At 41.3% G+C, this 15,352-nt stretch overlaps 1 protein-coding gene across 1 annotated transcript; it reads left to right on the top strand.

The window, feature by feature from the left end:
- The first annotated feature begins 1,431 nt into the window (after nucleotides 1-1,431).
- Nucleotides 1,432-10,879, top strand: atcaya (ATCAY kinesin light chain interacting caytaxin a). The gene is made up of 12 exons (XM_079506629.1): nucleotides 1,432-1,506; nucleotides 1,692-1,790; nucleotides 5,298-5,356; nucleotides 5,910-6,158; nucleotides 6,377-6,550; nucleotides 7,112-7,214; nucleotides 8,304-8,435; nucleotides 9,296-9,382; nucleotides 9,552-9,650; nucleotides 9,950-9,985; nucleotides 10,257-10,319; nucleotides 10,830-10,879. The coding sequence occupies exons 2-12, from the start codon at nucleotides 1,714-1,716 to the stop codon at nucleotides 10,861-10,863; spliced, it is 1,113 nt and encodes a 370-aa protein (XP_079362755.1). The 5' UTR covers nucleotides 1,432-1,506; nucleotides 1,692-1,713; the 3' UTR covers nucleotides 10,864-10,879.
- The last annotated feature ends 4,473 nt before the right edge of the window (nucleotides 10,880-15,352 follow it).

Here is a 15,352-nt window from a genome sequence, read left to right as displayed (position 1 = left end):
AAGAGATATTCGAGGGGGCTCACACTGCCCATGTGAGTACTATAGTCATTCATTACAATGCCTTTGCGTTTGTGTTCTACACATCAAAATATATATATATATATATATTTCTTTTTTAAATGAACACTGGGTACTATTTGTGGTGCTCTCTCCTAACATATTTGTTGATTCACCACAGCAGTTGGACTAACACTGTGAGCATTGAACAGTGAACAACATGCAGCTCTGATTTAGAGTAGCATGGTAGCCATTTGTCTATCCAAAAATGTCTATTCTATAATTTTACACTGATGTAATCTACCACACAATTCAGAGGTGAACCAAATCCATACCATTGGTATTGGCAGCCTTGGCATCATGAAGAAGATCATTTATTGTGACATTATTTTTGATAGCTGGGTTTTTTCTTTATCATGCATGCCCTTTTAATTTTGGTACCCTGTGGGTTATAATGATTTGGCTTATAATGCAATCTTATGCATTTTTTGATTGTCTGAATTTCAGAAAAATATACGTTGACATTTGCATAGTAATGTATGATGATGCAAAACTTGCAGTGGTGGATGTTGTTTCAGCATAAATACTGTTTATGAGTAACTACCACTTCCATGAATTACAAATATTTCACAGGGACATGCACTGCACCACATCCATACTCATGTTGATGCAAGCTTATCGTCACCATCAGACAGCAACATACAGTGTAGAAGTCTAGAAGACAATGAAAAATGTTTACCATTAACAAATTGAGTTAGTTAGCTTTACATTTATTGTTATTGTACAGTATTGTGAAATATCTGGATGTATTGGCCTGTCTTCAAGCGGCACTTCCTTCCTTTACAAAGTCTGTTCTTAAATTATTTCCACCATTTTAGACGAGTGAATCCTCAGACACTCATTGGAAGACAGGTTGTTTTACACATGAGTGGATAGAACAAGTATGCTAGGCTCTAACAATGCTATTTTGTGCACTTACTGTTTATACGGTAATGTCAGCAATTTGTCTAAGGTGTCAATAATTTAGTTTGAGAGTGAATTCTCCTGTAGAAATTCATGAATGTAGGTTATGATGATGCATTAGAATGAGCTAAAAGTCATGTTACAAGCTATCACAGAATAACACTGTTAAAACATCTACAAATACAAGTTTATTCTTAATCCCTTTTGTATTCGAATACAAGGTATCAATCTATACATCAGACTATATCACAGCCAGCATGTACTCACTGTTGTGTAACTCTGAATATTGATCAAAAAGTTGCCAATAGACTCGGCACAGAAGGATTAAGGCTTGATGTAGAAGGATTAAGTTTGAATTCTGCACCCCTTTCCCAGCCTCTTGAATTCCACCCAGGATCCGCATGGTAGTTGACTTTGAAAGCAGCCAACACCAATAGAAGGGACCTGTCAGAATCAGTCACGCGCCTTTCATGTGGAGCCCTATGAGGAGAAGGATAAAAGCCTGCATGTGACCCTGATTCAGACCCTAAATTGTAACCATAGAAAGTAAATTAGCAGGATGAAATCCTCTTGTTACAAATGTTGACCTTTGCATTTAGTTTTTTCTGCTGTCCAGCTCATATAGCAGTGCAGCTGTCTGTATATAGTTAGAAGCATTTTTGTGACAGTTTTCTTTTGTCATTATAAATGGTGAACATTAATAAGTAATGCAGTTCTTTGTACACTCCTAGGCCCCCCTCTCCCCTCCAAGGGATGGGCACAACAGAGGCAACACTAAGAATGGAGAACATGGAGGTAAAGGATGAGTGGCAGGATGAAGACTTCCCAAGGTTGGATTAATTTTCAATATGTTCATCCTCTATTCATCTCTCTTTATCCTCCTTCCCTGAGCATCGTCTGTTGCATGCATTAATGTACCTTTTGTAATGCTTGTTTTCTGTCATCTATGTGTATGTGTGTGTGTGTGTGTGTGTGTGTGTGTGTGTGTGTGTGTGTGTGTGTGTGTGTGTGTGTGTGTGTGTGTGTGTTCGTGTGTGTGTGTGTGTGTTCGTGCGTGCGTGTGTGTGCCTATACAGTACAAGCATAGTGTATTGTGTTTGTGTTAGTGTTTGTTCAAGTGAATTTGTGTCATATAATTGATCATTCATATGGTTTGTATACATTTATCAAAGGTAACTAAAACAGCAATATATAGCACATTCGTCTGCACATGAACGCACTAACATAATCAATAATAATTATAAAAAAGTATTATTATGTTATTTTTTGATGCTGTGCTTAGCGGTTGCTCAACTGTTGTGTGTAAGGCTGAATCCTGTACTCTTTGCTCCATTGAAATAGCTTAGCAGAGAACAAATGTACAATTTGTCAATGTACAAATAGTGTTATTAATATGGTTGTTGTTAGGGTAACTGATTTCCTGTGTAGTGGGTTGTCTGGGTCCTGAGGAGAGGCCCATTATGAAATCTTTGATACCTATGTCAGGGTGACTGCTCACCTCACCAGTCAACAGTCAGTCTGGCTCTCCTTGTTGCTTTGTTAGGTTGTTTGGTTTGGTTTGGTGTCGATTAGAATGTTTCTCACACATACGTACAGTTTATGTAGCTTGTACAAATAATAAAGTTCTATTTTTCAAAGAGTTCCCCACTTAGGCATTCGTCTTAGCCAGGTTGTGACAAATGCCATAGTTGTTACTAGCTGTATAATTAATTCCCCTCTAATGCCATGCAAGCATGCCTTCCCCCTAGGTGGGAGGGATGGTGCTATAGCATTCTGTTCATACTGCTGTACACCTCTAGTCCTCATCATAACACAGCATGCATCACTGAGTTTTGCATAATGTGACTCAATTCCCAGAAGGTTAGCTTGTGTGGGTGCGGTGCAGTTAGGCTTGATATGACCCATGCACCGCAAATAAGTCTGGTTTAGGTGCTTGTGTAGAACTTGCTTGTCTGAACATTGCTTACTCATTGGTTGTTATCTAAAGTAAGACGTTTACAGAGATATTATACGTAACTCTAGTATAATAATAGACATATTTAATAGCAATTAATTCATTTATGAATTTGGCTATAGGATGTTGAATGAGAAAACTAGTTTATAATTAGTTAGAGAGTGTCAGGGGTTATATATCAGATGCAGTATCAATATCCCACTTCATAATAAATCACGTCATGTTTACCATAACTGAAATGTACAGTAGGGTCTCCCTGGGTGAGAGAACAAAACAGTGGGAGAGACACTGATTCTTGACGAACATTCAGTCAGACACACTGTTCACTGCTAGAGAAAGCTATAGTGTCAGAGTGATGGATGCGTTGCGTAGACTAGACAGAGAGTCGAAATACATGGAAAGATAATACGAGAGAGTGTGTGTGTGTGTGTGTGTGTGTGTGTGTGTGTGTGTGTGTGTGTGTGTGTGTGTGTGTGTGTGTGTGTGTGTGTGTGTGTGTGTGTGTGTGTGTGTGTGTGTGTGTGTGTGTGTGTGTGTGTGTGTGTGTGTGTGTGTGTGTGTGTGTGTGTGTGTGTGTGTGTGTGTGTGTGCGCGTGTGCGCAGCCAGGGGGTTGAGGGGAGCAGGAGAGGCAGCCAGGGGGTTGAGCAGGGGAGCAGGTGCAGCTCTCTCCATAAATGGTCTCTGGCCACGTCATATGACGCAACGGCAGCCACCAGTCAACAACACAGCATCACCAGGAAGATGGAGGCAGGTTTGGCTTAGGAGAGGAGAGCAGAAGAAGGAATAGAAAGCAAGAACGCCAGCAGCATATTGAATCATTGGGCTATAGGCTCTGAGAGATGCGTTGCCTTCGGCTGGGAATTAATTCATGAAATAACTGGATGCAAAGGGATGCAAAGTGGGATTGCTCTTCGGAATCATCTTTGATACAATCCTCCCTCTCTTTCCGTTAGGTAAGCATCATCCATCCTTCCACCCTCTGCTGATTCGACATGTGAGATCTTGTTTTCATTTAGAGAATGTGGCTGTATACAGTGCATGACCAACAATACAGTATCGCTCATCTTATCAAACGGAAATCCATACTCCTTGTAAATAGCAGTAACCGTGTCTGGGAGAAAGGGCATGTTTTTGAACAAAGACAGCCTCTGCATTGTATATTGTGCTGTGCATCATATGCAGGGCGGATGGTAATCAACATAAGGGTCCTGAGGGAATAGTGTTGGATCGTTCATCACTGGCCTGTCTTGGCTGTGTGCTTATTTGTCCCTTGGCTGGTGTTGTTGGTGGGGCATATTGTCACACTGTGGATGGAAGGAGGGAAGCATGTTTGGCTTGCACGAGGATGCAGTTACTGGAGATTAGTTATGTCGCTAACAAGTTAACAACAATACAATAATATAGGGGCGCCTGCTGGCCAAGTGGTCCAGGCGCATGCCACATATAGGCTTTGGCCTGACAGCACGTTGTGTGTACGAGTCCCGTTCATGACGACCTTTGCTGGGTGTCTCTCCCCTTCTCTCTCTCCCTCTTTCCTGTCTATCTTCACTTGATACTATCAATAAAGGCAGAAACAAATCTTTAAAAAAACAAAACAATAATACAATAATATAAATCTGACTTGTATCCATATTTAAACATATGGCATTACAGCCTTCTTATAGAGCCATTGCTGTGTTGTTGGAATGTGTAGTGTGCATGTCCTCACGTACATGCATGTTCAGACACGCGCACGCACACACACACACCAGATGTCGGGACATAACAGCCCCTGTGTCTCTGCACTTCCCCAAACAGACTAGGAGGGTGGGTCATGTGCTCCTTTCTCTTTCTCTTACACTGTCTCTTGCTCTCCCTCTCTCATCCTCTCCCATTCTCTATCACCCCACAGCTATTTTTGCCACCATCTCTCTGCCTTTATACTCCCATTTAACAGCCTGACTGGCATCTCTATAATTTAAATGTCTCCCCAGAGATAAGTTAATTCCCATTTATCTGCTGATTGCGTGACCAATTCATTGTTGAGCCACATCAGCACCGGCTGCTGGTATGGTGCCATATGGTTCAGTAACAACACTGTAATATGAGACCTGAGAATGATGCTTTGATGAATAGTTAAGATTCATACAAAAAAAGACAAATCTGTTTGTGGGTGAAATGTTAGGTTGTCTCTGATCTGACTTGTGGGAACTAGGCCAACTGGTGTAGTAGTGTTATTGTAAGGCTTAACTTCAGGGGTTCTAGTCAACAAAATGTTTCAATCCTTTTCCAAGTGATGAACTTTTAATGTGCAATTATGTATCACCCAGTTACACTAATAGTAAAATATACTCTTATCTACTGTATGATAGATTTACATTACCACTTTCATGTTTCCCCCAGACCACTACCAGAATACGGGGACATGGAGTCTTCCTGTGGTCTCACCGATGACAGAACCTGTAAGTAAACTTGGGTACTGGACAGTCATTTACATTGACACGTGTCAAGACCTTTGGTGATGATATTTGAAGCCTATTAGAACTACACTTTTTACCATTCTGACAGATCTATATATTGTTTCACTTTTTGTCATTTGCTGTGTTTGTTGTTCCCCAAACTAATGTATTAATCAGTCATGGAAAAGAAGAAAAAGGCAGCACACTCATAGCCACGATGCTGGAAGTTTATTAACAGAAACCAACGTTTCGACCTGTAAGGTCTTCTTCTTCTTTTTCATTGTTCATCGCCTTAGGCCTTTATCACCTCATTAATATTGGTGTGCGCCCTTCTCCTGCCTATTTATCAATTAATCAGTCATGGACCATCAACACTGGCAATGTTGCAGTATACTGTAAATAATATATCATGCTTGGGGATGTCTCTCTCAATGTCCATTGGATATATGACGTTGAGCCCTGTTCCATCAAGACAAAATACTCTGGCCACCCATGTGCCATAACAGCCCCCTGTTCCTAATTGGACTCTTTGATTGATATCCCCTCCCGATCCAAGCTCCGCCCAACGCCCTGGATGTCAGTCCAAGTGGAGGAGGCGGAGGTGTCTCCTCCTCCCACCGCAAACGGCGTACACTGGTTGCTCCGGATATGAACCTGTCGTTGGACCACAGTGAGGGTTCTCTGCTGTCAGATGACTTCCTGGATACACCTGACGACCTGGATATTAACGTAGACGACATTGATACCCCAGATGAGACGGATTCCCTGGAGTTCATCACCAACGGCACCGACCTGGAGTGGGAAGGTAAGTGATTGCGACTGCAGGTCGCACTTGTAAACGTGTAACGCCAACGCTCAAGCCTGTCACAGGCTTCCGACACATCACGCTCTTCATGTAATGCTGCACACACACACACACACACACACACACACACTTTTGCATGGAAAGCTCCACTGTTATAAGGAAGCGACAAAGTAGCAAAAATATCCCAACGGCATAGAAACTGCATGTCATTTGTTCAGATGACGCGCCAGTGGCCTCGGCCAAAGCCGGTCCAGCTGACCGGTCAGGAGAGGTGGACGAGGATGGGGCTGGCGGAAACGGACGTCTCTGGAGGACGGTGATCATTGGCGAGCAGGAGCATCGCATCGACATGCAGGTCATCAGACCCTACCTCCGGGTTATCACACATGGAGGTCAGTGTCAAATTACAGTTCACTCTGCAGCTGGAACATGAAGGCCAGTTAGCCTACTTAAAATCGTTTGGATGTGTGTGCACCTCCTGGCCAAAGCCATGCCAAAAAAAGACCTTGACAGTCATACTGTCCACTTAAAAAATATGGTCTGAGACTGTTACATTCTATTATATCATTTTAATGGTTCTTTGGTTTTCTCAATAAATTGTATTGATAATAAATAACCGTATTATCAATACAATTTATTGAGAATACCAAAGTTCATGGTAAATACATTATCGCTATTACCATGAACTTTGTGAATATACTGTATATTAGGCAGAAGGGAGTTCCAACCACGCCTCTAGCCTATGGCAGGCCAGTCTGGTGCATCTCAGAAGCTGTATACTGAAGCTATATACTGTATATTAGGTTTCATTCTTCCGTAGTTTATTGGGCATCTCACACTTAATACTACGTTACTCAGCATATTACGCGTTCTACTCTCAAATCGACTATGTCCTTTTCTCCCCCATTGCCTACTGTACACACACACACACGCACGTACGTACATACACTCAGGATACTACGGTGAGGGCCTAAATGCCATAATTGTCTTCTCCGCTTGTTACCTGCCTGATAGCAGCTGCGCTGACTATCACTACATCATGGAGAACCTTTTTCTGTGAGTATAAGTGACTGTTAACAAAACACAGAAACACTGGGCCAGCAATGTTGAGTTTACATGCTTATGCTTATTGATTCTCCTTCACAATTATGTTGATCTATGTCTTTTATCGTGACTTAGTTATTGATCATATTCAAGTCCTGTTCAGAGGGGGGAGGAGGTGGGGGGGATAGCGTGTACCTCCACATGCGTTACGCCCCCCTAGTGAGACCCGTCACTGTCGGGTGGAAAGAAGATGTTGGCTTGACGGCCCGGGTATCGGAGGAGACCTGAGGCTTTCTTCACCCTCCCGATGACTGATTGTGGGGGTTATCAGAGATAGAGGAAATTTGGAATTGGCTTTACTAAATTTGGACTTGAAGGGGAGAAAATGTTTTTTCTTTTGTCTTGAAGGGGCATGTTATGCGCAACAACATAGTCTTTTCATTATGTCTTCCCTATGATCTCTGAGATTTATACATTTGTTTAGAGTCACTGATACTTAGGAGTGGTCTAACCTATTCCTTATATGTAACTGACTGCACTTGACCACTGAAGGGCTGTACTCTTGTGTAAAATCTGATGTTTTTTTTGTTTTTTTTTAGTGGTGCAACCACTCCAAGGAACAGCAATGTCCGTGATAAACTGTTAACCTATGTGTGTGTTAACCTATGTGTGTGACTATGAGTAGCAGTAGGGGCAAAAGTGGCGCTGTTGTGCCAGAAACAGAGAGAGAGAGATAGTGCTGCACTGTTGCCTGCTAATGAGAGACAGATAGAGAGAGAGGGGGGGGGGGGGGGGGGGGGGGAGAGGGGAGTTGCACCACTCAGTTCACACGGGCTATGATTTTTCCTAAGAACCTGTGACTTGACATTCATTCTTGCTAAAATAAAAAGATTTTGAAAAGAAAAGATCATATTCAAGCAATGGTCATTATACTCTTATTATGTCATACACTAGCCCACCCCTGAGTATGATGTAAGAGCAAAATAGCCGCTATGTGAATTATATCCAGTAGAAGAACTGCACTCTTCTGAGGCTACCAAAATTAAATGACAATATTTCCCATAACAAAGCATACTGTACTTTACATCCCTGCTCGTCCAGGTATGTGGTTAGCAGTCTAGAGATGCTGGTAGCGGAGGACTACCTGATCATCTACATGAATGGAGGCACTCCACGAGGCAAGATGCCTGGGATCAGCTGGCTCAAGAAGTGTTACCAGATGATTGACAGGCGGTAGGTATCTATTCGTTTGATTGATTACTATCAGAAGTCAGTTTAGCATCCATGGATGATGCAGTACTTAAGACGTTCTCATCTGGAGCCATACGTAACACTATAGTGGCCTAAGAGGCAATCCTACCACAGACATTGTCCCACGGTGCATCTCATCTTTCTTTCTGTTAGTGAAGAGGAAATATGAAGGGGAGTGGACATTATGCTCACAACGTTTAAAGAATCCATTATTTAATATTATACATGTTTTAAATGTAGTTAGATCTTGCTCACTGTGAGACACTTATTAACTTATTAAGTCTCAATAGACACACTTGGACAGTGTGGCTAATGTGACCAATTTATACTGCCCGGCAGTGCCTGCGCTTCGTACAGACATGCATGACATTATACTGACAGATTGACTGAGACCCAAACAAGTGTAAATGAAGAGTGATGGAACCCGTCGGCTGCTATCTGTCATTAGGAGCCTGGAGAAGACTCAGAAAGCCTCTAATTGAATCTTGGTCAATGAGCTTAAATGCATTGCTATAGTTTTGAATGTGTTTCATTCAGTTACTATACCACAAAGCGCTGTGCTTTTAGTTACCCTGCACTTCTAGTAGCTCAGCTAATGCTGAAATGAAATGAAATGAAATGATTACTATATTTACCCAGGGTATCTGGGCTAAGCTCAAGAACTTGTTTCCAGCCAGGCCCTGCTCATAGAACATTTCATCGTAGTGGTTCAATGCCTTGTTCAAGGGCACTTCAGCGGTGGTAATTTTAACGTGTCGGACCGCTGATTCGAACTGGCGACCTTCCGGTATCAAGACCGCTGATTAAATGGACTTACTCCTGCTTGTGTGTTGTGGTTGCAGGTTGAGGAAGAATCTGAAGTCTTTGGTCATTGCTCATCCTACCTGGTTTATACGCACCGTCCTAGCCATATCCAGACCCTTCATTAGGTAACACACACGCACACACGCACGCACGTCGCACACACACACACACACACACACACACACACACACACACACACACACACACACACACACACACACACACACACACACTTGCACACTTGCACGCATGCACACACACACACAAACTTGTTCTGATCTTCATCTTCCGCAGTGTGAAGTTCATGAATAAGATCCAGTATGTCCACAGTCTGGATGAGCTGGCAGAGATTGTCCCCATGGAGCATGTGCAGGTCCCTGAGTGTGTGGCGCAGTAAGTGGTTACCACCACTAGATGGCACAAGAGACAGAATGTTTACAGTACTTTCTACTTCTTTCATTTACTGACTGACTGATGCTGGGTTGCATACATGATTTAGGAAATTAGGAATTATGTCAATATAAAGAAATAAACCTTGCCATTAAAAAAATACTATTTTAGGTACAAAAATTGACAATATTATTATTCATCAGCTTTGATCATTAATGATCAATTGAAATATCAGTTAGCATTCTCTGTTCTAAAAGGACTTATGAGTTATGACAGCATTTGACCATTCACCTCTTTTTCAGATTTGACGAGGAGAGGATTAAAGCTCGAAAGGAGAGGTGAAGCACATTTAAATGAAATGAAATGCATTTATTATTCAAATTGAACCCTAGCAGATGCACTGAGTTAAAATGATCACCTTTGGGCTGCACCACTGCAGTAGCTATTAATTAATCTATTCATGTGCTTACAATAAGCACATTTGAATACTTCAAGCTATGGTAGAACTGATTCTGGTGTGTGTGCACGCGCGCGTGTGTGTGTGTGTGTGTGTGTGTGTGTGTGTGTGTGTGTGTGTGTGTGTGTGCGCGCGCGCACGCACGCATATAGATTGGAGCAGGAACAGAGACAACAGCAGCAGTCACATCCACATGAGACAGTAAAGACAGAGAGGTACTGCTTTGCCCCTAATAACGCAGTGGTTCCCAACCTCTTCTGAATCAGGCCCTTCGTGGCCCACCTGTTTCACCACTTAACACGGCAGCCGAATGAATGGCTGCCGTGCTAAGTGGACGGATGGGTGGGTTGCGAGCATTTTCAGAGCATGTTTAATTTAATGATCAATCATTTGATTGTGTATCAATGGAACTAACACAATATACTTTAAGTTCCTATTTGTCAGTATCACAATGCAAATTAAGAACAAATACCATAATTATGTTTACATAATGTATTCATATAAATGTTATATTCTCAATAAAAAAATGTTTGCAAAGCCCTCATGGCCCACCAGCGGGCCCTGGAAACCAGATTGGGAATCTCTGCTCAAACTCTTGTTAAAGCTTTAATCTTGTTTGCCAGCAATGCATAACAAATAGGCATAACACGTACATGACTTTCATGAAACACAGGAACATCAGTCATCACATGATGAAATGTGACTTCATTTTATCTCATTTCCAGACCAAAATCAATGATTGCGGATAAAGGTTTGTGAGAAGGACCTGGGCTGCGTTCATTTCAAAGGTAAACTAGCAATGCTGTCTGTCCTGTATAATATTGGCCACAAGGTGGCTCTGGTCACCTGAAATTAGGCTTTACAACCTACTCAGCCAGTATGAGTATGGGATGACTGCAGGCCAGGGCCCTCTCCATTCATGGGCACTTTGAGCATTGAAACACTTCACTAATAACCAGTGAACAGCAGTGGTGAAAGCTGGACCTACATGGAATTGTTGGTCAAATAAGAGTAGATAGAGGCAAAACAATCACAAGTTATACTGTTATGCTATATACTATATTAGTTATACTGATGGCCATGGTGTACAGTATCTCAGTACTGCAATGATGTACCTTGACTGTAACTAATAATGCCCACTGCTGGTAGTGTAGATCAAAAGACAATTGTATTTATTTATTAATACAATTGCATTGCAGCCTAGGGTGGCCGGCGGTCCGGGTCCCAAGTCAATATTTTAGTCAAGTTGTAGATGGGTTAAAAATGCATGGAAATTGTTCAGGCTTATACTGCAGCCAAATAAAATATACCTTGACCCAGTGGTGTGTTCTACTACCAGTATACACTATATGTCGTAATATACTCAAACCGGTTAAAACAAATTAAAAAAATAGTACACCCTCTGTAACCACAATAATTAGCGTACCTGATACGCTGGAGGAGGGGCTGGGGCTAGGCAGAATTGTGCACGTCAATCACCTTTTTCAGGTGAAAATGTGGTGTCCAAGCACTTCCATGTGAAGGCTTGGGTGTGGCTACTGAGGTGAGGTGACATGGACGCCGGCCAGGATGTCTGGATTCAGTCTAATATTCTGCATACCATGTTGGGCCTATTGTTATTATTATAAATTATATATGCTATAGCCTCTCTCTCTGTGTGTGTGTGTGTGTGTGTGTGTGTGTGTGTGTGTGTGTGTGTGTGTGTGTGTGTGTGTGTGTGTGTGTGTGTGTGTGTGTGTGTGTGTGTGTGTGTGTGCGTGCGTGCGTGCGTGCGTGCGTGCGTGCGTGCGTGCGTGCGTGCGGTTTCTGGTGAGAACCTAGATTATAACCTGAATACCCTTTACTCAAACATGTGTTAACATGGCATTGAATGTCTAAAGGTGACAAAGACTGTAGTCTTCTATGAATAGTTGTGGATTTGCAAATGTAGGCTATTATTGTCCCTCCTCAACAATAGTTGTCAATAAGCAATAGTAGTAAATATTTAGACATCCTTACATCATTAAGCCTTCCCTGCATCATGGCTGTGCTGAGCACGGTTATGCAACCATGCTGACTGGGCATGTGCCAACTGGGGCGACAGGGCAAGTGCCGTGCAGTGTTTAACATGAAACACTTAAATTGTATTGGTTTAAAGTGTTCTGCGCAAAAGAGCACCAAACTTTGCACTTGTCATCGTTAAGCCTACACGGAAATGAATACTCTAATATACATTTACAGAACACTATCATCCACTAACACAAGTTCCTTATTGTTTTGCAGGGTATGACAGAACTATGAAGACCCTTTCCTACTTCATAATGTATTCAGCTGAAGATACGTGTTATCATTTCTCCATCAAGCTGTTGAATGTTCTGTCTCAGATTCCCTCTAACAAAAGCTCCCTCTTTCTCAGAGGGTTTTATGTTGCAAGTTAAGGACTTACTAAAGAGGGAAGTGTTCCCACCAAGTCATGAGAGACTGACTTATCAATTCATTATGCTACTCTGTTAATCTTATATAAGGACATTCTTTGAAATGTTACATCATGAAATCACAAGCAGGCTCTGTGAAGCCAGCTTATCATCCTATGCATCACTAAAAAGCACCATGAACATAAGAAACAGAGTTTTGTATTTACACTGGTATATAGGCTATATATCTTGATTGTAACCAGAGATGTAAGACAACCACCTGGAATGAATGGAGTAGGAAATCTACCAGTGAGGGGTCGGAAGTTGACCTAGGTCAGTGAATGATCACCAAACTAAAACAGCTCTTCCTCAGTTTATTTTATCTTCTTTTCCGCAGAACTTTAAAATGTAGATACTACTTTGCAAAAAACATCTAAAGCCTTCATTTTTACATTTGCCTCATACATTGTCTGTATTGAAATCTGCTATTTAATGTCCCTTGTTATGGTGTATGAAGACGTTGATCACTAACCTATACTAACCTGGGGATCATTTAATATATGTTTTTCAGATTATGTCGCTTCTGTGACATTATCTAGTCCATCTGTCTGTCAGGCTTCCTCTGCCATGTAAGGATGTGCCTCACTGTTCAACAGGACTGTTAGGCTTGGGTAGCGTCTATTTTTTTTAATGATTTTGATTGTAGTGTTTTTTGTTTTTTGTTTTTGTTTTTAAGAAAGAAAAGGAAGAGCTGAGCTGCTTATTTGAACAGAATATACAGTGCAGTTGTGGCCCGGAGAATGAGTGTCATCTCTGACACTCCTCTTCTGATGTAATGACCTCATTATGTAGGAGAGACGAGAGGATTTCTGATATTTATTTCAGCTGGGTACATTTCATGCAGCTTACAACTGTAGATAGTTTCCAATGTGTTGCACATTTTGAAGTTGAAAATTTAAATCCTCTAAATTCGTTGTGCCATAGTTTGACTTTGCAATATATGCAAGAGAATCATGTCAATGTGTTCTCAACACATTATATTCCTTACTTAATGATCATACCTAACTATGGAGGTAGGGGGTCGCCCCTAGCCACTGATTCTTGTTTGAATGTCTTCTTCCATCTACATGGCATTGTAGCAAGAGGGTAGTGATGTTTTTTTTTTTTTCATTTTAATTTAATTCACTTTGTGTAATCATTGTTTTTTTGCACTATTGCCCCATTACTGGTAAATGATAAATGGTCTACACATAAAGTCATCTGTTTTGGGGGGTGATGATGAGAACATCCTAGGTTTTCTTATTTCCTATATTCAGCTATTAGTGTAGATTTCCGTCCTACACAAACATTAAATTCCCATTGACAATGAATGGAACATTTTACATCATAGTGTCTGAGCAAATCGTCTTAGTGTCTATTTTTGTCCTAAACAAACATTACATTCCCATTGACAATGAATAGAGAATTATACGTCATATAGTGTTTGAGCAAATCGGCATTGTGTCTAATTTTGTCCTACACAAACATTAAATTCCCATTGACAATGAATGGAGAATTTTACGTCATAGTGTCTGAGCAAATTTGCATAGTGTCTATTTTACGTCATGATGTACGATGATAAGAGTGCCCCTCACTTCACACAGGTGTGATTTTATAAGTTGTTGTAGATGATTGTAGCAAGTAAAGAATAGGTGTGAATAGACATGGTAATGTGTACCACCAAGATCAGCATTCATGGCTGGTGAAGTACTTGGAATGGAATCGAACTTTTAGCTCTTCAATTCCATTCACCTCCAGTGGCTTCGGCCTCAGAGTAAAATTGACGATTTTACTGTGCAAGGTGTTGTAAAAAAGACTATGTTCATTCCTTTAAAGTGGAGTTATTATCAGCTACCTGTGCCTGAACCAAATTATTCCCAGAAACCATAGTGATAGAATGTCAAGTAATAAATGTCAAGTAATTGTCAGCAAAGGGACATCATTCACATCACATCACTCTCTCTAAGTGATTGTTGTCTTTATTTTTCATTAAAACTGTAAAAGCACAATATCTATTTTTGATTTCACTAGGAATGCAAAGACAAAGCTCGCAAAAAATAAAGTTATAGCTTATAAAGTAGCTTATTTTTCAGAAATGTTTTGCCCTGATTAAAATTGGAAAGATGAAGTACTAGATAACTAGAGATTGTGATGGTAGTTTTGGACTTGTAAATATAACTAAATAAATTGATCCATCCAACAATCACAGACGTTTTTATACTTTCTTTCTATTCAAGGAATGGACCACATGGCTCAGCAAGAGCAAGAGTTCCTGTAGTAAGTCCATCAACACATACATAGTCAATGAGATCCACTGTACGTACATTTGTGACTAGTATCTGTACTGTATTACTTCCCGATGGGATCTGGAGTTTCCCATGACATCTTTTCACCATGCCAGGGATCAAAAGAGGCTATTAATACTGCCATTATGACCCCTCCTTTACCGTAATAGCACCTTCGTCACATGAGTCCCCAATACCCCCCCCCCCCCCCCCCCCACACACACACACACACACGCACACAACCTTTGACAGAAAAGTCCCCCTGACAACCTCCGCAATGCACACGAGCTCTGACAGTGAACCCCTGACCACTACGTCAGCTATGACAGTTAGGTATGTGTCTCTTTTGTCACATGCACATAATCAGCATAGCACTCCCAGGGGTCCTTCAGGGGGTCCCCAGCAAAATGAGGAACAGTTTGATTTTACTATTATTTCAACAGTTACAGCCCTGTGAGAGAATTTATAGACATTTTTAGTTAGATCATATGTTTCACTCTCTCCACTGTAACTCTCCACCTACAGTAGACT

Source organism: Electrona antarctica (genome assembly GCF_951216825.1).
Source record: "Electrona antarctica genome assembly, chromosome: 7".
NCBI classification, from domain to species: Eukaryota; Metazoa; Chordata; class Actinopteri; order Myctophiformes; family Myctophidae; genus Electrona; species Electrona antarctica.
Note: the sequence above shows the minus strand (reverse complement) of the source record. Positions and strands in the feature narration are given on the sequence as shown.